This window comes from Falco punctatus (assembly GCF_963210335.1).
Source record: "Falco punctatus genome assembly, chromosome: 3".
In the NCBI taxonomy this organism is placed as follows: Eukaryota; Metazoa; Chordata; class Aves; order Falconiformes; family Falconidae; genus Falco; species Falco punctatus.
The window spans coordinates 97,642,126-97,665,426 of record NC_137582.1 but is presented as its reverse complement, the minus strand read 5'-3'; the positions used below and the strand labels follow the sequence as shown (position 1 = coordinate 97,665,426).

The 23,301-nt window shown below is 44.3% G+C and overlaps 1 protein-coding gene across 1 annotated transcript in view; it reads left to right on the top strand.

The window, feature by feature from the left end:
- The window catches only part of GMPR (guanosine monophosphate reductase), a 49,273-nt gene that overhangs the window by 5,562 nt on the left and 20,410 nt on the right, over positions 1–23,301 (top strand). Inside the window, exons 3-7 of the mRNA XM_080378265.1 lie at positions 651–734; positions 2,395–2,568; positions 13,143–13,224; positions 15,676–15,782; positions 21,359–21,401. Of these exons, the coding sequence (XP_080234391.1) occupies positions 651–734; positions 2,395–2,568; positions 13,143–13,224; positions 15,676–15,782; positions 21,359–21,401 (490 nt within the window). The remainder of the gene's footprint in view (positions 1–650; positions 735–2,394; positions 2,569–13,142; positions 13,225–15,675; positions 15,783–21,358; positions 21,402–23,301) is intronic.

Sequence of the window (23,301 nt, the reverse complement as noted above, 5' to 3'; positions counted from 1 at the left end):
TGGAAGCCACTGGGTGACAATGAGCAGCTTTTGTTAATTTTTAGCTATGTTTGTTGGAGAATGGGGGGACATGAGTTAAAAATATCCAGAACAAGAAGGTGCGGTTTTACTGCAAAGCAGCTGTGCTTTTACAGCAGTACAGTTACCAGAGACAGAGCTTCAGATGTAAGATAGTTTTAGTGGAGATGCTTACTGGGAAGCTTCCACCTTGGGTGTAGCTTAGCTTCAGGTGGAGCTCCTAAGAGCTTAGGTTTTGAGGTCTGTGCTGTGCTCCCTTCCAGAAAAAAATGAACTCACAACAGTTTTGAAAGTGTAGGTTACTGGATAAAGCTGCAGCAGTTAGGAGTGTCTAGTTAATTAGCTTCTGGCCTCAAGGTTCACCTTCATTTCTTGCAGTGCTTATTAAGCACATTCAAAATATTGACCATAACTTCATGAAACATCAGAAACCTGATCCTGAAAGGTCAGCTAAGTATGCTAAGTTACCTTTGAAGAGCTGTTTGGAGTTGCCTGGTCTGTTCACTGTTACTGTTACTTTCAAGCAGGATGAGCCTGTACTTAAAATGGGAATTTCTGGTATGTTGTTATCCCACAGCTGAGGGAAAGATGACTAACTTGGACGTTAATATCAGTTTTCTTATTTTTGCTAGCATGCAATGTTCACTGCAATTCACAAGCATTATTCTCTGGAAGAATGGAAACTGTTTGCTGCCAATCACCCAGAATGCCTTGAGGTACATTTTCATACTGTAAATTATTATGGTTTATTGCTTTGTTCCGAACTTGCATACACTGTAGTCTCTTGGGAGTACTGTTGTCAAGTGAGGTTTTGGGGAATGAAGATACTTGCTGTTTTTAAATGCATCAAAAGAAGTGCTTGTCCTGCTTTAAAAATAATAGCTATGCAAGTCCATTATGAAAGTGCTTATATTAAGATGCAAAAAAGCAAAGTTTGTATATGTCTGGAATGAAAACACAGAAGTATCCTGAACGAAGAAAAAGAAAATACTTGGGAATAGGTCTAACTGCTTCTGTTGCTGTTGGGAGCTGTGGTAGTGCTAGTGAGGGAGAAGGCTCAGACCACCAACACAAACAGCCTTGAGTAACCCAACCACAAGCTGGCCCTGTGTGCCCTTGTGCTAGGCAGGGTCTTTGCTGTCAGGTGTGCAAGCGGAGTTGGAGCCTGTGGGCTGGAGGGGCCCAGGTGCTGGGCCTAAACAGGGATGAGCACTGGAAGTTCTCAGAGCATATGTGTCCTCCATTTACCTTCTCACACTAGAGCTCACGCTGTGCTGTTAGCTGTGCTGCCCTCCTTGACCTAGGACCTTGATCAGGGTCCTAGCTTGAGCCATTACAGAGAAACACCATTTCGTAAAGATAAACACTGACTTAAGTTCTGACTTTTTCATATCCAGATTTCTTCTGTGCTCATCTGGCAGGCTCCTATACCAGGAGAGGCAGTGTAAGAGCATGCCTGGCTGTCTCCCCTCTTCCTTGGAGTTCAGTGCAGTTTTGAAACTTTTTCTGTATAGAAAAGAATACTACACAGCTGTATTGTATCTTTACCTGTGGTGCATTTTACAGTTTATTATAAGGACTATTAATTACAGGATTATCTGAAAGCCAGCCTATCACTTAGGTTCATCAGAGTTGCTTATATGCCACTATAGGGTAGAAAATGGTCCCCAGCAGTATCCTGTGTCTGAACACTTCAGCACTTAGCTCATTTGTGGTACATCATCACTGGAGTAGCACCTTTTAGTGATTGGATATTGACTTGCTCTGTAACCTTGGATCTTTGCAGAGGTTTTGTGGGCCAACAGCTGTGGGAACTATTTTTCCATTGGAAAGAACATAGGAAGACAAAGGGGGAAGGAATCTGCTTGTTTTCAGTGGTAGCTGACCCTGCTTGAGCAAGAGGGTTGGACTATGCAGTCTCCAGAGGTCTCTTCCAGACTCAACTATTCTGTGATTCTGTAGATCAAGGTGGTATTTGGTGAACTTAAAGACCCAGCTTCCACTGTCTTGACAGTGCCCCAAATTTTGCCACTCAGCCTTCCTGGAAATCTACCAATTTAGGCCTTCTGTGTTTCTGTTAATATAAGTACAGCTGAGCCTTCATCCATCTCAGGTGATTATATTTGCCTGTGAGAATCCACTGGTGAATGAAAAGCTGATAAAATGCTAGTTTTACTTTATTTTAGAGCCTTTAAACGAAACAGAAATAATAGACCGATATTCCCAGCAAGGTGTTTTATTTCATACTATATAGTATGATTTTCACTAGTTTCCAGCAGAAGTCCTCCCAGGCCTATGCAGAAAAAGGCATACAAAGTGTATGTTTATCCTAGTTTTTACAAACTATTACTTCCTTTTTTCTCCCTGTCTTTTTAGCATGTAGCAGCAAGCTCAGGTAGTGGAAAAGCTGATTTGGACAAGTTAACAAGTATTCTAGAGGCCATTCCACCTCTCAGATACATCTGCCTGGATGTGGCAAATGGCTATTCAGAGCACTTCGTGGAGTTTGTGAAGTCTGTTCGTGCCCTGTTCCCACATCACACCATCATGGTAAGTGTGTAGAAAGGGTGGAGGGTATGTGTGGGAATTCTGTCCAGGAACAGGGCCCAGAGTTTGGTTGGTAGGCATCAGAAGCTCTGTGGTAGCTCCATCAGTTTCTGATTCCTCATTTAAAAAAAGGAAAGAAAGAAAAGTCTGGCTCAGACGTCTTCCAGACTAATACATGTGGACAAATACTCTTCTGAGAATATAGAGGGCAGCTCTGTTCATCTACCCTTTCAATGCAGCAAGACATTGACTCTGAGACAAGTGATAACTGTTTAATAATATGTTGGCATTGTCAGTCTTCCATTGCTGATAATTTCTGTGGGAACGTTCAATGTTTGCTCTGATACAGCAGTTTGATGTTGGCATGGCAGGCTGGGTGGATCCTATTTTTTTCCTACTCACATCCTTCCTCCCACACCAGATGCAACCTCTAATCATAGGTAGGTTTATTTTGGTGATTCCAAGCTGTGGGAATGTGCCAGTGTTTCTGGCCAGTTGAGGCCGATAGCTGTTTTGGTCTATTAGACCGCTATGAAGACAGCTGAATGTAGACTAATCCTTGCCTCCCCTAAGAATCATAGGGGTGTTGTGCAATTGTGAATGGGATCATCAGGGAGCAAAATAGTCAGTGCTGGGGCTTTTCATGCGCCTTCTTTAATGTTACTATACCTTCTCAGAGCGCTAATGCCATGCTTCCTCCAGCCAGAGTGTTTGCATCAACACAGGACTCTTTGCAGAACAGTGCAACTGTTCCTGCTTGTTTACCCACAGCCCTTGAAGAAATGGGTCTGAATTTGGTTCCATGAGAATAGCAGAAATTCTCAAACAAGCAGCAGATTCTTAATGAGGACACCAGCCTTTCTTCAAGCAAGTGCAGCAAAAATTCATGTGTTTAGGCAACTCTTTCTCTCTTTTTTTTCAATGCCAGACACAAAACTTCATGCATGTAAAGTAAATGTGAAGTAAAAATGGTCATAAATGCACACTCTTGAGTTGCAGTAGGGAACTGCACGTTCAAGCAGCTCGTGGGAGACTACATTCCTTCCCCTCGTGTCAGAGGAAGGCAGTGTTCTTGCCTCTGATGGTGACATTGGAAAATGGAAGTGGGCTGGAATGCCTGTGGGGTTCTGGGTTACCATGGAATAATGAATAGGCATCCTTTAACAGCTGCCAGCAGACATGGGAACCTTTTCGGTATGACCATATTTCCCATGGCTTTTGGGAGAGCTTTTGAAAGTATGAAATGATAGATGTGGTTTGAGCTTCCTGCTCCATGTTCACTGCCATGAGGGAAGGAACTGTTTCCTTGCTTTGGATCTGAAGTATTGTCCTTAGTGACATTATTACTCCGGTATCTTTGGCTTGAAGTGTTATGGGAGGGAGAATAAACCACATAGCTTAAAAAATAAAAAATGTTTGGTATCAGGAGTGGAAAGAAAATTGTATGTCATCCACTCCTCTACCACAGACTGCTGACTTGGACTGAGAAGGGAAATCAACCAAGATGAATTGCCCGGAAGGCACAGGAGGCCAAAGTCAAAGTCAGATATCAAGCCCAGATTTTGGTCCAAGGTCCTTGAGCCAGTCTCATCCACCTCCCACATCTGTTAAGCTACCCTGCTTAGTTTCTCTGCTTCTGTGACTATGGTTATTGTTACTTCAGTTGTTCTGACAGCACCACCTGCTTGAGCACATACACAGCCCTGAGCTGTTCAGTTGCCTTCTCTAATTGTAGCTCCTTTTACTGAATGTGGTTTAGTATGGCTCGTATTGTTAATCTCCTGCACAGGGATAATTTCCATTCCTAAAAGCCTGCTAACAAACTTGCAGTGTTCAAAACCCTTCTGTTTTCCAAAGCCCCCAGAGTCTGTGCAGTGCCGCAGGTCTCTGATTCGGCTAGGGACACATACCTCTACCCCACTTCCAAATGAGTTTGCTTTACACTCTGTGCCAAAATGGCCTTTTGAAGCTATTCCTGGCTGAAATGCAGGAGCTCGTTTAGGTTCCTTTTTATGATACTCTGGAAGACATGTCCTGCTGCTACCTGTTCTGTCTGCTTTGATGTCTCCGTGCTATGCCTGCAGTATGCTCTCTGTTGTTGTAGCTTTCAAACAAAAGGGTTAGCAGTTAAATAGAAGGTATAAAAATAAAGAAGCTTTCTCATGGCTGAAAGCGATCTCCAGGACCTTGCAGGCTTTCTTGTTTGCTTTCCTCAGCATGACCATTCATTCCACAGTCAGCTGCAGTGCAGTACGTAACAGTAACCCAACCCCGGGTCTCAGGGAATGTATGTTCCCAGGGGCCGTGTAATGGGTCCAGCTCTGAGGCTAAAAGATGACGTGCAAAGCAACTGGTTAATGTTGTACTCTCTGTGGCCGATACTCCAGTGCAGATGGAGGATGTCTCGAGTGTAACCACCTTTCAAATACATGTTTCTACCTTTTATAATACTTGCTTTTATAATCACATTACCTTGTTTTCTTCTGCCTGGCTCTGACACAAGCTTTTTTCACTCCTGCCTTTCATGTTAATTTGCAAAGTAGATCAATTTCTCCATGGAACACAAAGGATAGGGAAGACAAACAGGGGCACAAAGGTAGAACATGACTTGCCTTAAATCACTCATTAGATTGAGGATGGAGGAAGAAGCAGTATTCCAGTATCCCGAGTGTCTCACAAATGCAGCACTACCCCCAAGAATCAAGAGTAATGGTCCAGTGGGGTGTTTTGCTGTAGCACAGCATCATGTGCTTGGCTTGTTCCTGCTCACTAGTCTAAAGCAAAACTTCAGTTGACATTCATTATGGAGGGTCAGAGCTTTTATATTACAGTAAGCATAGTCCTTATTTATTAATGTAATAGTTGACGTGAGGGGTCTTCCATTTCACTGGAAGTCTGTTTAGCAAGCTAAGATATCTTTGCCAGCAAACTTTGCCAAGTTTTTATCCTGAGTTTTTCTTTTCATAGTGTTCTCTGTTCATTAGAAAGAAGAAACTCTGGGGAGGGGGAGCAGGGAGTGTGGCAGGAAGAATGCTGGTGCAGAAACACTTTTGCAGATGCAGTAGCATCCACAAGATGTGGCCCAGAGAGGGAGGCAAGTGGAATCACAAAAGCAGGAGCAGTGGGAAATAGCAGGGGCCAGAAACTGTTGCTCCCTTTGGAGTCAGTAGCAGAACTTCTCAGGGCCTTGGCAGAGGCAGAATTCAGTCAGAGAAATCCATGCATACGGCTCCCAGTTTGTCTGGACCAGGCAGCAGAGTCAGTCCAGTTCATGGCATGTCCACCAGGGCTGGGGTCTCAGAGCAGGGGACAGCTATGTCCTAGGGTAGGAGACAGTGATGCTGCCAAAGCTGTCTTGGGTCAGTCACAATACTGAGAGCCACCACCCACCTGGTATGGCTCAGCCTCACAAAGGGTCCTCATCTTATGGTAAAGCACCCCTTGCCTTTGTAGGTGGGAAGTGTCCTTTGGCAGCGTTCCTAATAGTGTGGAGGCACAGACTGTGCTTTCCTCTAGGATACAAGAAGAAAGTTTGAGAACTGTTGTCACAGACGCTTCTCCCCAGCTTGATCCATTGCCATTTGCCAGCAGCTTTCAATCAGTGCAGCAGTGTTCCTGTCTTAGTCAGTATGAGTCGGTATTTATAGCAGGCTTTTATGAGGCACAGTATCAAATGCCTGACTGAAATTCAGAGGCATTGCCCTACTGTGTTCACTAATTTTGTATCTCTGTCAGAGAAGCTGTAGCCTTTGTAATCCTGTTAGGTGAAATCTTGATCCCATTAAAGTCGGTAGTGAAACTCCCTTTGACTTTTTTGAGGCCGGGATTTCCCTCAGGACTGACCCACAGTTCAGTGAGCCTGGGTAGTGCTGGAATGAGCCCGGATGACGCTTACTTGAAACCTCACTCTGAGTGATGGTACAGCTGAATATCTCCCTGGGTGGATAAGGCCAGGCTCCAGCCCGGGTAATTTGTTGTAGCCCCTAATAACTCACCGCACTGAAGGCATGGTAGTTCACCTGACACTCAGTTGTTACTGATGCTGTTACTTTACTGCTGGGGGTAGCAAAGTTAGATTAGCAGTAAGGTAATCACTAGGCTATATCTCTTTCCAGAAAGCCAGTTATGTAGCAGTTTAGAAATGCATTGGTACATGGTCTTATCATCAAGAAGAGCGTGGGTTTTGCTAATACAGTACTTCCACCAATTACAGTGTTCCCTGCCTACTGCTTGCCCAAATACGGTACAAAATGTTTTGTCTGTAGTGGTTTCTTTGTCCCTGTTCCAATTACTTTACTTTCTTTATACCCAGTTAATTTTAAGGGGGGTTCATCTCTGTAGATTCAGTCCTCCCCTCTTTTTTTTTTTTTTTTGTTTTATTGTTTTTTTTTTTTGTTGAGGTATTCTGGCTTTACCTGGCAGGTGGGGCTTTGAAAAGCCCTTTTGCCTGTATTCAGCTGTCATCCTGGCATCAGTAGTAAAGTAAGCATTGGTTTCAGTGGAGGTAGAGTTCAGCTGGATGTGAGAAAACAGCATTCCTACTCTTCAGCTGTGGGACAAGGGTCTCTTCATGTACAGATAGCTGTGCCTCTCTCATAGGGTTTATTTTGGTGCTATCTGAGGTCTGCAAAAGGTACCTAAAAGAAGCAAGCCTGTCATCAGCACGTTGAAGTCTGCTATGTAGAGATCTGTGTCTTCCCTGAAAATTTGTTAAGGATCTGCGGATTCAGAAAGGCAGAAACCACTGATGTGTGTACATGCATTCCAGGAAAAAAATGTATGCTGGGGACATACGTGCTTTTCCCTGCTAGGATGAGCATTTTGTATCAACATATGCAGTTCCAACATTCTCTAGCAGTAACTTAACATTAAACGTCTGGTTAGTATTTCTGAAGAGACAGTTTGACAACCCGCTATGCTCTGCTAATAAGAAGACACTGCCTTTCAAGTTAAATATATATTTGATCCCAAATTTCATGGAGCCATTGACCTGTTCATTCCCATTTATGAATCTGTTGCACATACTCCAGTGTTTCACCAAGTTGTAATGTGCTTAGTGTCATACTGCACAGGTAGTCATCTGCCTTCCAGATGTATGAAGCAAAGATGCTTCGTTGATGTAAGCAGCATGCTCTCTGTCACCCCACCTTGGAGTGTACAACACTTAGTATAACAAATTACTGCTTAGTAGAAAGGAAGCAGCACTTAGCTGGAAACACTGTACCTATTATATATTCTTTATTTCCTGACTGTCCTATTTTATTTTATTTTATTTGTAATCAATATCATGAAGTTTTGAGCAAAGTTAAGTGGTCCTGTGTCATAGACCACAAATTGCTGCCTAACAGTATCGTTGTTTTTGTAAGTGCTTCAGGTCGTGGCTTGTCAGCCATTTCAGGCTAATAAAAGGGGGAAGTAAAATTCATTAAAAATAAATAAATGGTGAAATAGAACCAGAAATCAGTAAGTGGAGAATAAGCCTGGCCTAGCACTCCTTAGGTAGCTCCTGTTGACTTCAGCAGGAGTTTTGTTTAAATAAAAACTATGAAAATATTAAGTAAGGATATCTCTTCCCATATCAGTACTTCACAAACACTGGCTAAGTCCTGGAATATCATTAAATAAGTGGTCTTCTGAACATCTATAGATCCTTAATTCAGATCTCCACAAATGCGTAGCCCATCTTGGTACAAGTACAAAACAGGTGTTGTGGGCAACTGGACTCATGTTTCATGCAGGTTTATTCAGTGCAGGTTTTCTAGTTAGGGACATGCTGTAGACATGAGGCAAGCTACAGAGCTGAAACCTAAACTAGACTTGGGTTTCAAATGTCTGATGAGATGGTGGTATGATGGGCCTGATGGGATTCATCCCAGAGTACTGAAGTAGCTAGTGATATTACAGCAGGACTCCTCACACTCACCTGCCAAAGGCCTTGGGAGTCTGGGAAGGTTCCTGCTGACAGAAAGCGAGCCAACATTACTCCAGTTTACAGGAAGGGTGTGAGGGAAGGCCTGGGAAACTACAGATGGTAGTATAACCTCAGTAGCTGGCAGAAATATGGAGAAGATCATACTGGGTACTACTGAAAGACATTTAAAGAGTAATGCAATATTCAGGCATGGGTTCACAAAGGCAAAGTCCTGTTTAATATCCTTCTGCAGAAAGGTCACCCACCTAGTGGATGAAGGGAAGGTGGTGAATGCAGTTTTTCTGGATTTTAGTAAGGCTTTTGATACTGTCCCTTGCAGCATGTTTCTGGACAAGAGTTGCCCAAGTGTGGGAGGAGCAGGTAGACAATGTCCTGGGTGAAGAACTGGCTGAACGGCAGGGCTTGAAGGGTTGTAGTGAATGGGGCACATCTGTCTGGTGACGGGTTACCAGTGGTGTTCCTCTGGGCTCAGTTCTAGGGCCAGTCCTGTTCAGTATTTTTATCAATGATATGGTGGTGGGAGTTGATTGCACCCTTAGCGTGTTTTCTGATGATACTAAGCTGGGAGCTGCTATGGACTCTCTCAAGGGACAACAGGCGTTTCAGAGGGTTTTAAATAGATCAGAGCATTGGGGGATCATCAGTGGCATGAGATGAACAAGAGCTAATGCCAGATTCTTTAAGTGAGAGACAGTAACACTGGACACAAGTGTGAATTGGGAGTGGCTGGAGAGCAGCCCTGCAGCAGGGGGTGGGGGTGCTGGCTGGCAGCAGGCTCAGTGCGAGTCAGCAGTGCCCTGGCAGCCCAGGGGGCAAACCGTGTCCTGGGGTGCAGCCAACACAGCGTAACCAGCCGGTCTGAAGAGGTGGTTCTCCTGCTGTACCCAGTGTCGGTGCGGCCTCGCCTCAGGTACGGTGAGCAGTTCTGGGCCCCACAATTTAGGAAGCATGTTAAGGACCTTGAATGTGTCCAGAGGAGGGCAACGCAGCTGGTGAAGGGACTGGAAGGAATTTCTTATGAGGAGTGGTTAAGGCCTTTGGGCTTGTCTAGTTTGGGGAGGAGGCAGCTGAGGGGCGACCTTATCACTCCCTACAGCTTTCTGAGGAGCTAAAGCGCAGAGGGAAATGCTGAGCTCTTCTCCCTGGGACACAGTGACAGGACGCGTGGCTCAAAGCTGCGTCCATCAGAGGAGGTTCAGACTTGACATAAAGAATCATTTCTTTACTGAGAGAGTGGTCAAACCCTGGAACAGGCTTCCTAGAGAGGTGGTCAAATGCCCCATGCCTGTCAGTCTTTCGTGACTGTAATACCACGGTTTATCCTTTGGTCAGCCCTGAAGTTGTCAGACAGTTGGACTAGGTGATGTTGTAGGTCCCTTCCAACTCCTCTCCCCTCTCCTCTCCTCCCCAACTCTCAGAAAAATGGAAGTCACAAGTGAGCTGTGAAAGTTTTACACCGTGGTTGAAGTGCATTTTATATCCCGTATAAAGACGGCCAGTTGATGTGTTTAATAGAGGAGCTTGGTTTCAGAGGGAAAAGGGGACATGATGGCAACCGCAGCAGCGGGCTATTTTTACGATTTGAAAGAGTTGTTGTTTGCCTCGCTGTGCATTGTCCAAATGTTCTAGGTCTGAAAATGACCAGCCTTTCCACTGCACCAATGTAACCTCCACTCACTTGTTTTTCAAATCCTGTGTTTCTTCCATGGCAGTCTGTTGGCACCGTCCATCCCAGCCTATTGCTCTGGTTGCACTTTGGCTTTCCTCCAGGCTGTGTCTGCTGATATCAGCCCCACTCACCCCCTTGGAAAAGGGGTTGTGTCCAGCCAGATCAAGTTCCTGGTCATTCTCACTGTGTGGTCTCATAGACATTAACTCTGGTGCAGAGAGGGGACGGCTAATAGGGGTGGTCTGTGGGCTGCAGGGTTGGCTTCTGCCGTGGCCTGAGAGAAGAGTAACAGCACTAGGTTTGTCTCGGGAGCCAAATGGCAGAGGAAGTGTCAGGGATGCCCAGCAGCTGTGCCCAGTGCTTGGCCACCAAGGGCAGGGACAGCTCCCTGGGCCAGCCACCTCCTTACCCATGTGCGCATTATCAGCAACAACCTTCCTCGTTGCTAAATACCTGCAGAATTCATTTAAAAACTTGGTGACCTGTCTTCACACTCCTGGAGATTAAAGCTTATTCCCACAGGCAGCACCACTACAAACTGCCACACGCTGACCCTCCAGCATTTCATCTCTTGTAGCTTCTTCAGTGTCTGGGCTCGTTTGGCATTTTCTCCGAGGAAGCTTCCAAAATGGAAGCTCAGTTCATGCTAGCTGTGGTTATTTCCTTTCCTAGGACGAGATATCCATTTCTGAAGAGACTAGACTAAGACCACCAGCTTCCTGTTGAGAGCTCGCCCCACACAGTGCATCCGCTGCTCACCCAGCCAGTGAAGGGCTGGATCCGCTGGCTGTGACTACAATGGAGCTGAACTCCCATTGGCTTCTGATGGGTGAAGGCCCCATTAACACATCTCTCAGGCTTTACCTTTCATACTTTGATGTCACCAAATACATGAAACAGTGATGTTTGTGGTCAGGTCTGTTGAATTTAGATTGCAGAAATCCATCACTCAGGAAGCGTAGCTGTCCTTGTCCACATTCTGGATTTCATGGCATCTGTCGTGGTTTAACCCCAGGCAGTAACTAAGTACCATGCAGACGCTCGCTTGCTTGCTCCCTGTCCCTTGCCACTGATGGGTGGGGGGGAGAACAGGAAGGAATGTAAAACCTGAGGGTTGAGATAAGAAGAATTTAATAATTAAAATAAAATAGGGGAAGAAACCCACACCCCCAGGGAAGCCCCCACAAACAATTATTATTAATTATGATAATAATGATAGTAATAATAATAATGATTATGATGATGTAACAATTATAATGAAAAAAAGGGAGAAGGGGAGAGAAACAAAATCCAAAGGGAAGGGAGGAAAAAACCCAAGTGATGCACAATGTAATTGCGCACCACCTGCTGACTGATGCCCAACCAGTCTGCGAGTGGTGATCGGCAGGTCCTGACAAACTCCTCCCAGTTTATGTGCACAGCATGATGTTCTGTGGTATGGAATATCCCTTTGGCTAGTTTGGGTCAGCTGTTCTGACTCTGTCCCCTCCCAATTTTTTGTGCCCCTCCAGTCTTTTTGCTGGCAAGGCCTGAGAAACTGAAAAGTCCTCGACTTAGTGTAAACATTACCTGACAACAGCTGAAAACATGTGTGTTGTCAACATTGTTCTCACACCAATTCCAAAACACTGCACTGCACCAGTTCTAAGAAGAAAATTAACTCCATCCCAGCTGAAACCAGGACAGCATCTATGAACCAGAAAAATCTGTATCTTACGGTATATTTCTACAGCCCCCATATTCCCTGCCAGCTGAAGCCCTGACAGAAGAGATAGCCCCTACATCAACAAACCATGCATGAAGAGCTTCAGAGTAGAAATAGGTAACGTGATGTTAGGTGGAGTGCCATGGGTTTGGAAACCTCAGAGTAGGCAGATGTTCCTGGAGGCATGACTAGGTCACAGGGTGACTATGAGCCACCAGCATGATACAGGCAGATGCCTTCTTGTGTGTTGAGAAGATACATCTGTAGGAAAGGCAAGCACTGGTGAGAACTCACCTGTACTACTGTGGACAGTTCTCATTCCATAGGTGCAAGAAAGAGGAATTCTGTCTGGTATGGAGGCAAACAAAGTCTAAGCAGTTGATTAGGGGCATGGAGGGCCTACAGAAGAAGGTGACTAGAAGGAGCAAGACAAAGGCTGAGAGGGCTGCTGTTGCTTTCAAGAAAGGTATCAAGTATGCGGGCCAAAGGAGGAAAAGAGGTATTGAAGTGCAAGGAAAAATGTTGTAAAGGACACAAACCAATTCAGGACTTCTTTCTAGAAGAAGACGTCACCATAAGCAGCACAGTCTATATCTCTGTGAAGTTCATGCAGAGGGATCCAAACCCCTTTCTTTCACCTCTGGCATCACCACGACCAAATTAATGTATATGATATAAATTACCTTATTTACATAGTCTGAATGTACATACCAATTTTGGCACCAGTGTACAAAATGACAAGAATAGTACCTTCCTTACTCTTTCAGTACTTAAACTGCTAAATCCTAAAGGAAAAAGATATTTCCCAGGGGTTTAAATGTAATCTGAACACATTCCCATGAAGTAAGGTAGGCAGATGGGATGGAGGGCTACAGGCTGTTGAGGAGAGATAGGCAGGGCAGGAGAGGTGGAGGAGTTGCAGTGTATGTAAAGGAGAAGTTTGGCTGCCTGGCCCTTACGGTTAGGAATTATGCGGTTGAGAGCCTCTGGATGAGGATGAGGGGGATGGAAGGCAAAGCAGATATCCTGATGGCATCTTAAGTATCAGGGTTTTGGGACCAATCATGAATTTTTTTTAACTTGCGAGTGTACCTGTGTGATTTTCTAAATCTCTGTGGCAGGCACAGTGAACGATATGGTAAACTATATTCTTCATGACTCTATATAGTTCAACTTGTAAAAGCTCGGGATAAAAATGCATTATCATCATTAGTCTTTACTGCAGTAGTCTTTAAATCTTCCATATATGTGATATTGTTCCTTCCGTCTAGGCAGGCAATGTGGTGACAGGAGAGATGGTAGAAGAACTTATTCTTTCTGGAGCAGATATTATTAAAGTGGGTATCGGACCAGGTAAGTCAAATCCAGTCAAATAAGTGTGACTTTTGGTGACATTGGTGGAGGAGTTGTCCAGATGGAGCCAGTGTATAATGCTATTTGGACTAGGATGCCTAGACCCACTCAGGTCAATAAAGTAGCAGTGCCCTTGCACACAGCGTATTTAAGAAATACATCAGCATGGTGCTAGTGTTTTGTACCGCAGAGTGTTACAGATTGCATCTTCTGGCAGTGAACGTGCCTGTTACTGGAAGCACTGAGTTGCCTGAGTTGCTGACATTATCACTGATAATACATGTTCTGTTTAGGAACACTTTTTCTAGCCTGTTGACAAGAGGCTGAGTCATCCCAGCTAAAGCTCAAAGGATACTGTGTTAAGGTATCCACTTCTATCAAGGAAAGATAGGTTTCTAAGTAGCTTTATGATTTGCATACTGTTAAGCTGAGGTTGCTCGTTTTGTCAATTCCTTCAAAGACAAAATGACATTAGCTAAGGGTGAAGCATGGATAACATGTTATCCTCTACCTGTTACTGTTGCTTGGGAGCTAAAATTTACATTAAGGCACTTATATGTTACCTATCACTGTAACATTCCCATGGATAAATGGGAGGGCCCTAAATTTCTTGCAGTGGTTTTCCTGCCTTTCCTTCCCTAATATTGCTGTCTGGTATATACTGCCATATTGTCTTCCCTTTTTTCTTTTGCCTCTCTTGTGCGTTTTTTCATGTGCTCCATCCTTTTGTGATTGTCTTTAGACTGTGGCTGGGGTCACCATATGTGGGCTAGATTTTAAACTGCCTAACGTAAGTGCCACTTGACATGTAGCTGTGAGCAGCCAATGCAGTGCAAGCAGATTGTTTACTCTGCAATGCCAAATGGTTATGGTCCATAAATAGGTAATTTGAGCAGAGAAAATGATGTCATAAAGGTTGCAGTTGTGCCCGGGAAGACAGCAAACAACAGTAAATACTGCAAAATACGTGAATAATCAACAGAGATGTCATGATGCTATGGTCACAGGCAAGTTCAGATATAAAAGAAGAATTATTATAGTTTGTAGCCTCACAGTGGAAATAGGAGCAAATGTTTTATAGCCCTCCCTGGAGATCTTTCTGAACAGATCTGTACAAGCTGACCACCCAGCACCACAAGTAACAAATGTTCCTCACAGAAGATCAAGCCGTGAGGCTCTTTTCCAGATAATGGTCCATCCTGTGGGAAATGTCAGTGATTTATTGTAAAGCATTGCATGTATAAGTACATACCCTGTGGAGATTATTTTAAAACTAATTTTCTTCCTACTTTGCAGAAATACTTTACAGTGTTTTCACCTTGTCAGTTCTTTGAAAGATCTTTGGAAATTTTTTACTTTACTGGTAGCTTGACTATACCTGGATATCAGCTGGGTGAAGGGATCCAGATTTCACTGCATTTGGTTTAGCATCTGTTTTGAAATTCTTCTTATCGTGCAGACCTTTATGGTCTGTATCCTAAATTGTAAGACCTGAACTGGCAAAAAGAAGTCCTTATTTTGACTCATAATTTGAGGAGAAAAATAGAGAAGGTATTACAGAAGATCTATGGCCATGTTACCATGTTGAACTATAATTGAAGTGGGTTTTTTATATATATGTAAGTATGTTTATATATATACATACATTTACATATATGTACATAGGTATACATATATACACATTTATTTCTATATATACATATATTCATGCACCATGTATGTGTATAAATAATATAGTTTTATAATCAGATATAATTAGTATGTTTCCTGTAATAGTACGCTATACAGCTTTCTGGTGATTACTTGTCTCACTTCTTAAATACTGTGTGCTGATTTTCTTATATTCCCAACTATTGTGATCAACCAAATATTTCTGCTTTAAGTATTGGGCAAAAGATGGGTTTCTGTCCCTTGTGGAAAATCATAACAAAAAAAGAAAACAAAAGCACAGAAAAAAAAAAGCAAAAGAAAAAAAATCCCTGATAATTATTTTCAAAAACATATGTAGAAAAGAGATAGAAATTTTTATTGGAAGAAATATTCAGGTATTAAATGCTGCTGCTGAGTCTCACGGGTTGTGACTCTGGTGCTTTTGTCCCCTTTCCCTTCAGGTGCCTCAGTCAGATTTGCTTTCTCATGATGCAGTAATTCCCTCGCCACAAAGCATTACTGGTAGGACCTAAATTGGGAATTGTGGCCCTGGAGAAGAAAGGGGGGATATTAGTCACCTCAGTTACAGCTCCCATGGAGTGGTGTGATAGTATTTCAAAACTCAAGTTCCTGTGTGTTGCTTTTACCCATGAGAAAGCAACACTGGCAATGGAGACTTCTTGAGGAAAGAAATACAGGCAGAAACACTTTTCTTCTGAAAAACAAAAAAAAAAGAAAACAAGCAGTATCTTTTCTGTCAGCCTAGTGGAATATCTTTTTTCCTCTTATTCTCTTGTCTAGGTTCTGTGTGTACCACTCGGATTAAGACGGGGGTGGGCTATCCACAGCTAAGTGCTGTTATTGAGTGTGCAGACTCAGCACATGGCTTGAAAGGACATATCATCTCTGTAAGTAAATATCATCTACTCAGATTCCCGCTGTGCAAATGGTTGTGGAACAAGAGGATCAAACAGTCCAGTGCCCTGCATGTTAAAGGCTATCCTTCTGTCATCTCCAGTTGACCCCTGTACTAGCTCCTAGGGTAGTTAGTAGAGAGTGAAATGTAAAGAAACCAACTCCCTCTGATGTTTCAAAAGGCTTGGGCACCTCTCTCCTGTTTGTGCCTTTGGAAAGCTGCTTTTTGCTCCCTGAATGGAGTAAGCTGTTACGTGAACAGAATAGGAAGCTTGATAGTACTTTCACATTGATTTTCACGATCATTCCTACAGAAGATTTCTAAAAAATGAGTGAAATGTAAACAAGGCTTTCCCCAGAGAGGACTGAGGGACAGGCAGTAGTAGAGGGGAGTGCAGAGTAAAATAGTATGACCCCATCTGTGCTCTAGTAGCTGGATTGATTCAGATAGCATCCTCACAGAGCTGCCTGTGCAGAGGCAGCAGTGTTTCAGAGGTGGCTCTGTGAGCAGAGCTGGTGCATGAGCCACTTCCATTCTCTCAAAGCTCTGGGGAAATAATGAGCCTGTGGAGAAGAAAGAGCATGTGCCAGTATTGCAGAAGTGGCAGCTTCCACTCTACCAGCAAGACCAGATTCACCTCACATAAAAAAAGCAAATCTGTAAGCATGGCCCCAGAGTGAGCTAGACTGCAGCCTAGAGCACCCAAAGGTGCTGTGTGCTTAGGCATGCCCAGCCAGTCATTGTGCCCCTGATTGTGTCAGGCTGGCAGTCTCAGCAATCTGACTGGCACAGGGGCTGACCAGTGTGTGCTGTGCTCACAGGTACGCTCACAGCCAACAGTCTCCCTCTGCAGCCCTATAAAAGAGCACACAGTGAATTTTAGATCTACTGCCAAGTGAAATTGCTGGAAGGCCCTCATTGGTTCGACCCAGTTGTGACTAGTACCCATGTGAGGAAAGGGATGTGTTGTGTTGTTGAGGAAGGAGGGGAGAGGGGAACAAAGTGACTGGAGATGGGTAAAGGTATTGACTGTATTTCTTGGAGCTGTGGGTATAATGGAGCAGGAAAACAAGTATGCGTTACAGTTAGATCTCTCTTGCTCTTTATTAATGCATATGTATACCCTCCCCTCCATGGCTCCCCTATATGAATTTTGCAGAAAAAAAGTAGTCTGTGATTTTATGACTTTGGACAGTATTACAGATGTTTATGTCTATAGCAGACAGCAGAACACCTGTGCAATAGAGCATAAAAGACTGACTCTTTACCATGAAGGCTGGATAACTATCTGTGTCATCCCTAGCCATGGTGCTCAGAGACCCATCCTAGTTTTGCAATAATCACTTTCTGCTAGGAACCCTCAGAAGAATGTTATTATCTTGATTTTAAAAGAAAACAGGGAGTGTGTATTTAGACTGTTGAAAAATAAGACAGTTCTGTACCATTCCTCCTCTCCTTTCCTGCTTTGGGGATGGATCAGTTCCTGACCTGCTCCGCTAATGTTGGCTTCAGTGAGCCCACAGCTATCAACCCCCAAGCTATGACGGGGAGTACAGGAAGGCAATTCAATACCTGTCTGCTACAACATCTTGGCCAAGAGAATTGGAGTTGGGATCCCTAACACCATTGGAACTCAACTCCGTTGCCCAAGCTAAGGAGACTAAAGCAAGGGTGAGGATATTATGCCTGAATTCTGCAGCATTCAGATAGGTATTCATGTGTTTGTTGGGGAAGGAAAAGGCTGGGCTGCACGGTCATTGTCAGAGCTCTGGCAAGAGTATCACAAAAGAGAGGTGTCCTCCCCAGTGAAAAACACCATACGGGAGCAAGCCTAAGTATATAATTGGGTCTAGTGGCAACAAGTATTCGTGGCATCCCTCAAAATGTCTCACTACTGTCATTGTGTAGATTCAGGAAGGGGCACACCCTGCCTGAGCCAAAGGAAACCACTACAGGCAAGGTATTGCCACAGTTATCTATGTCAATTTGGCAGGAGAAAATATATCCAGCAGATTTTTATCATATTGATATGGAAGCAGCAGGAAGGATGTGAAAAATTTCAAAGCCTACCAGCTATTTTCGTGTAGATTATAGTTGATGGTATGATGCAGGTTAGTCCCTTGGGGTGCTTTCTTGCATCCACTTCTGTCTTGTCCAGTACCTTCACTGAATTGCTCCTCTTTGTTGTAACATTGGGCCAGCTTGCATTTGAAAGGAAAGAAGTCCCACCCGCGAAATGAGAAAGTGATGGCGCTGAGCGCAGTAGAGGCACTGCACGCTTGAACCATTTTGTAGTAGCTCTGCTAGGATGGCAGCACAAACTGGGATATTAAATGTTTGTATTACTGAAGTGATCATGGATGATTTTTGGAGCTGATATATTGATGAAGAAAGTGACAATTTTTAGACAAACATGATAGTCTGAGTGAATGCCTGGTGTCTCTCTAGAGTCACTTGCACAGAGAAGCGGAAGGTAGAATTGCACCAGTTACTTTCCTCATGCTAAATTATCTTTAAGACTTAAAGCTCACCTCAGAAATGAATCTTTCATGACTCACTGAAAGAAGAGAGGAAACCCTGTCTAAGATACAGGCACTGTTTCTGTCCTGTGCTATTTGTCTGGGAGCCAATGGTCTCGATTTTCATTCTTGCTAATCCATTGGCCTTGAGAAAGCGCAGCAGTGAATTACAGTGGAGGGGCCATTTAGCAGGAGAGCTCCTCCAGAAATGCCCTACTTGAGATAAAGTTTCTGTTTCTTATAGGTCAGAGAACTACTCTGCTGGATAGAGAGGCAGTCACGTATTCTAGTAAGCTAGCAATGTGGGGAATGGAAAGCAGCCTTGCATCTGTCATCTCTTCTTTGGCTATCATTTGGTGGAGATCCCTATATCCCTTTCACCCTGCCTGGGTGATGGGCCACCAGTGTTCATTTAAAAGCATGACTAAGGTGTTCTTCACCCAGCTACTGCCATACCATCTCTTCCTCCACACAGAACACTTTCCAGAATTTCCACAGAAATACGCCCAGCATATGTAGTTCAGAATAAAGCACCATATGTATTGTTTCTACTGCTGTATATGCCACATTCTTTATACATCTCCTGCATAATAAATAGCTATCTGTTTGCTGATAGAAGGGCTGGTTATACAGTTTATTATAAAGGTTGTTTGAAACATATAAATCATAGTTATAAATGTAATAAAAGGCGCATATAATATTAAATATTCAGCCAGTTGATACTGGTTTTCCATACTGTATTTCTTTTCCTCAGGCTAGATTTTGTTGTTGTAAAATGGTTTATCTGTTCAGAGAACAAGACTGGGAAAATAACGTTTATTTTAGCACGTTAAAGTAATTCTGTTGACTGGAAAGCTGTTTTCCCCTCTCCAGCTTAGCACCCAGTTATCTCCCAGTCATGCCCCCTGCAGGCTGCACGGCCACCCTTTCCAGCAGGCTTACTTCAGCGTAATGCCAGTTCTCCTGAATTCACAGGCAGATTTGTACAGATACATTTCCCCAGGGCTCTGAGGTAGAGCCTGAGCCTGCAGCAAGCTCTGTGACTGAAGCCCAGCAGTTCTGCAAGTCATTTTGAGTCCAGAGCCAGGCCCCTGTTGGGATGAGCTGAACTGCAAGAGGCAGCTTCCCAGACAATGCAGAAGCAGTCTTATTTTCTAAACAGAGTGCTCGATTTTCACATGGGATGAAGTGATTTAATGCATATAGTGTTATTATGTAGCATCTTCTGGTATAACTGCTTAGTATGTCCTCTTTTTGTTTCCCTTTCTGTGAATCATTAAATTTACCTGCGTATGTGAAGTTAAGTGGAGACATTTACAGATAAAGGAGTGCTGTGAATCATCATCATCGGTTCCTTTTATCTTAAATGGTAACTCAGCTTTTGGGAAAGTCTCTTAATCTGCCTAGCATTTTGTAATTTGGTGACATTCAAAGTGATATTTTTTGAAGCCGATGATTAATGATTACACACTAAGGCCCCCATCCCCATGGTACTTCTGAAAACGTAAATCCTCCATCACTGCCACTACTAGGTTAATTATAAAAGTCAGACACCGAGCCACCCAACGAGAACAGACTGAAATCCATCTACCGGAGAGCATTCATAGCCAGCCTGTCTCAGTCAGACAGTAAGAGTCAGTCAAATTCCTGACACTACTCTTTGAAGATTATTAGACCCCTCTTTCCACCTCAGCTTTTCCTCCCCTGACACATGCACACACACTCACACCCTCCTCCAGGCTCTGACAGACTTGTCAGAGGGAAAGAACTGCACAAGCAGAGCCCTTAACAGGAGAGGGAGATTCAGCTGTCAGCCCAGCACTCCTTTCTGGAGCTGACAGCAAGAGTGTCTAGCTCAACAAAAGGCATGATGTGCCGGAGGTTATCAGCAAGTGAAATAAAAGCCTTTAAAGTTCTACCAGGCGCTGTTTGCAGTGGGATGCCCTTTGAAAAGCCACTCGCTTCTGGATCTACCTGCTCAGTTTGTGTCTGAATCCTTTTCTGCACACAGGGAGGTTCTGACACTCGGCCCCACTGCCAGCTACCCACAAAAGCCAGCTCTAAAATGGCAGATGGCGGGGGTACCTGGCTGTGCTCGGTGGCGGGTCACACAGAGGCATGCGTTTCTGCCCCACAGGGAGGTGAAACAAAATGCAGTAACCGTTCAGCCTGGGGAGTAGCTTCAAAAGCAGGAGAGCTGTCGGCAGCCTGCACGGACCCTGCTCATCAAAGGAATGGGGAGCCCTCTTGGTACAATGACTGTGTAGAGCAGAAAGATCTTTCATCTGATGCTCAGACCTTTACAAAAACCTAAAGAACCATAGCACATGATAAGTTCTGCTATGTGCCATTCCTTTTTTACAGCCCGATCCCACATGCGTAGCTCCCCTCCCCTCAACCGAAACCCCTCGTCAGCCGCTTCTTTGCTCTGCACTGAAACTGAAACACGTAGGTCTAAAATGCTGCACATCTCAAAGTGCTGTTGTTTCTTTACCAAACCCATAGCAAACAGTGAGGAGTATGGCAAGAGATTCGTTTTCACTTACCAAAGATTAGATTACCCAATTTGCTTAGAGATTATCAGATCAAAATCCAACCTAGCTGATGGTATATTTCCTCACCCCTCCCACTGTGACCTTTTAATGTATTGTAAACTGCTGAGAAAGTTATTTTAAATGTCTTTGGTGGTTTAAGGTAGGGGGTTTGTGTTACCTCTGCATCACACAGCCTTTCATTAAAATGGCAGCAATGATCACCAGAGGAGGTTGTGGTTTCCAGTTTCTGGGGCTGGGGAGATTGCCGTCAGAAGTTGCATTGCTGCTGTTAGCAGTGGTATTGTCAGTAGAGTGGATGGTAGAGTAAAAGAGCCTAAAAAGGAAAAGCAATAGGAAGGATCATACAGATTCCCTTAAAACTCAGCCAAGAGGCTGTAATACCAATGGTGCACAGTCAGCTCCTGACACTGTTCCTGAGCAGGGGCCATTCTGCTGCAGGTCGCAGGGTCCCGGGTGAGCTCGCTGCCACTCACTGTCGTGTTTCCTTTGTGCAGGACGGAGGATGCAGCTGCCCAGGAGATGTCGCCAAAGCGTTTGGTAAGGACGGCGCAGTGCCACCCGCTGTACCGACCCCGGCACCCTCAGCCCTGATGCAGGAGTTAGGTTGATGCAGAATTCATGCGTGTATTCAGCAATAGGTGGTTGCATTCGTCCCTGTGGGCGACTCCAGCGAAACTAATACACCAGACATGAATTTGCTTTTTGGACCAGGCAGTCCAGATTCTGCAGGACAAAACATAAAATGGTCAAAGTCCTACTTAGAAACTGTCTGCCAGGTGTGCATGAGATACAGCCTCTGGGACAGTAGTACAAAGAAAACTGATAAGGGTTTCTTCTGAGTAGGGTTCAAAGATGCCTGTAACTTCGCCAGATCTGGCTGACTTGGGCCTTGAGTGGATGAAGACCTGATGGAATGTGTGTTGGACAGAAGAGCAAAACAGAAAGGCAGGCCAGATCCCGTGAGATGTTCTTGGGATCAGCTGTCCACTTGAAGAGATGAGATTTTATTTATACTGTATCCCCTAGAGCTGAGCAGATGTCTAAAACATCTAAGTTAATAATTAACAGATTTTGCTGTCATGCCAGTAGCTTCAGTGAATTGTACCAGCTCTTGCTGAGAATAGAGAATTTAATCTCTGTGTATTGTCTGTGGGGCATGAAAGTTACATCAGTGCAGGGGGTCAAGGTCAGGATTGTCACTTCGCCATAAACTTATTGCAGCAGCATATGTGAACCAGGTGCTAAACGCACAGTGGGCTGTCAGGACATTTAAAGACACTCCCCCACCCCCCAAAATGCCAGACCCTTTGGAGATGTGCCAGTGGGGTAATACTCGGAATACAGTGGGAGAGCACAGTCCTTTATTGGGAGTTCAGGGCAGTGCAGTACCAGAGATAGCACGTTATGGCACAGCGTGTCTGCTTGGCAGGAAGCTTTGCAAATATGGAAAGCAGGGGCAGGCCTAAACTCAGATTACAGACCTGCCAAGAAAAACTCTGGGCCTCCTGGAAAGGTTGAAGCCAAAATCTGTCTTCTAAATTTGCAGACAGCTCCTGTTTTTAGACAGGTCAGATGACAAGGAAGACTTAATTAGAAAATTTTAAGCACAGCCGTGGAGTGATTGCTACTAGCAAGGAATCTGCGCAGTCACAGGATTTCACATCGCCCTTGCGTTACCCAGTGGGTGATGTGGCGTAGGGAAAAGATACTTCCAGTTGGGTGATTCTGACATAGCTGAACAGCGGCATCCACCCTCTTTGACAACAAGATTGTATTAAAAAAACACCCAACCTTTCCTCAGCCCAGCCTACTCTGACATCATGCCGCCTGCAGCGAGGCCTTTGTTCTGCCTGACTTTCTGTGGCTCCGCAGCTCTCTGGGTTCTTGCTGATGGTGTTGTCACTGGGAGCTTGTGAACTGAGACTGCGACCTCACTGCGTTCCCAGCCGCTCGCACAGAAACCTGGTCCGTGGAAAAGGTCTTTCTTCAACAAGAGTATTTTCCAGAAGCTAGAATAACAGGAAGCAACTTCAAAGTATTTAAAATGTTTTCCTTTGTGATGTTTATAGCAAGTTTGAAGGGTCCTTGTGGTCTCTTTGGGCTAACTGAACAGAAACTTGCTTAAAACCTATGAAGGGGCAGATTCTGGCCTTGCTGATTGTCAAGAGGTGCTGGGATTCACAGTGGTGCATGTGTGAAGGCTACTACAGGTTGTCCCTGGGACAGAGGAGCATCAGAAAGCTGAGATTATGCAAGCAGAAGTTCTACGCTGACAATAGGGCAGACAGATCCATCTGATCCGTGTGTCACAAGTACAGGGCTGGAACTGATAGAGATTACCTTGAGGCAATAAACTTACCATAGCTGGTTGTGTGTAATTGAGGTAGGCACACTGTGGACATCTGACTAGCTGGAGCCAGGTGTGCCTTTGTCAAAG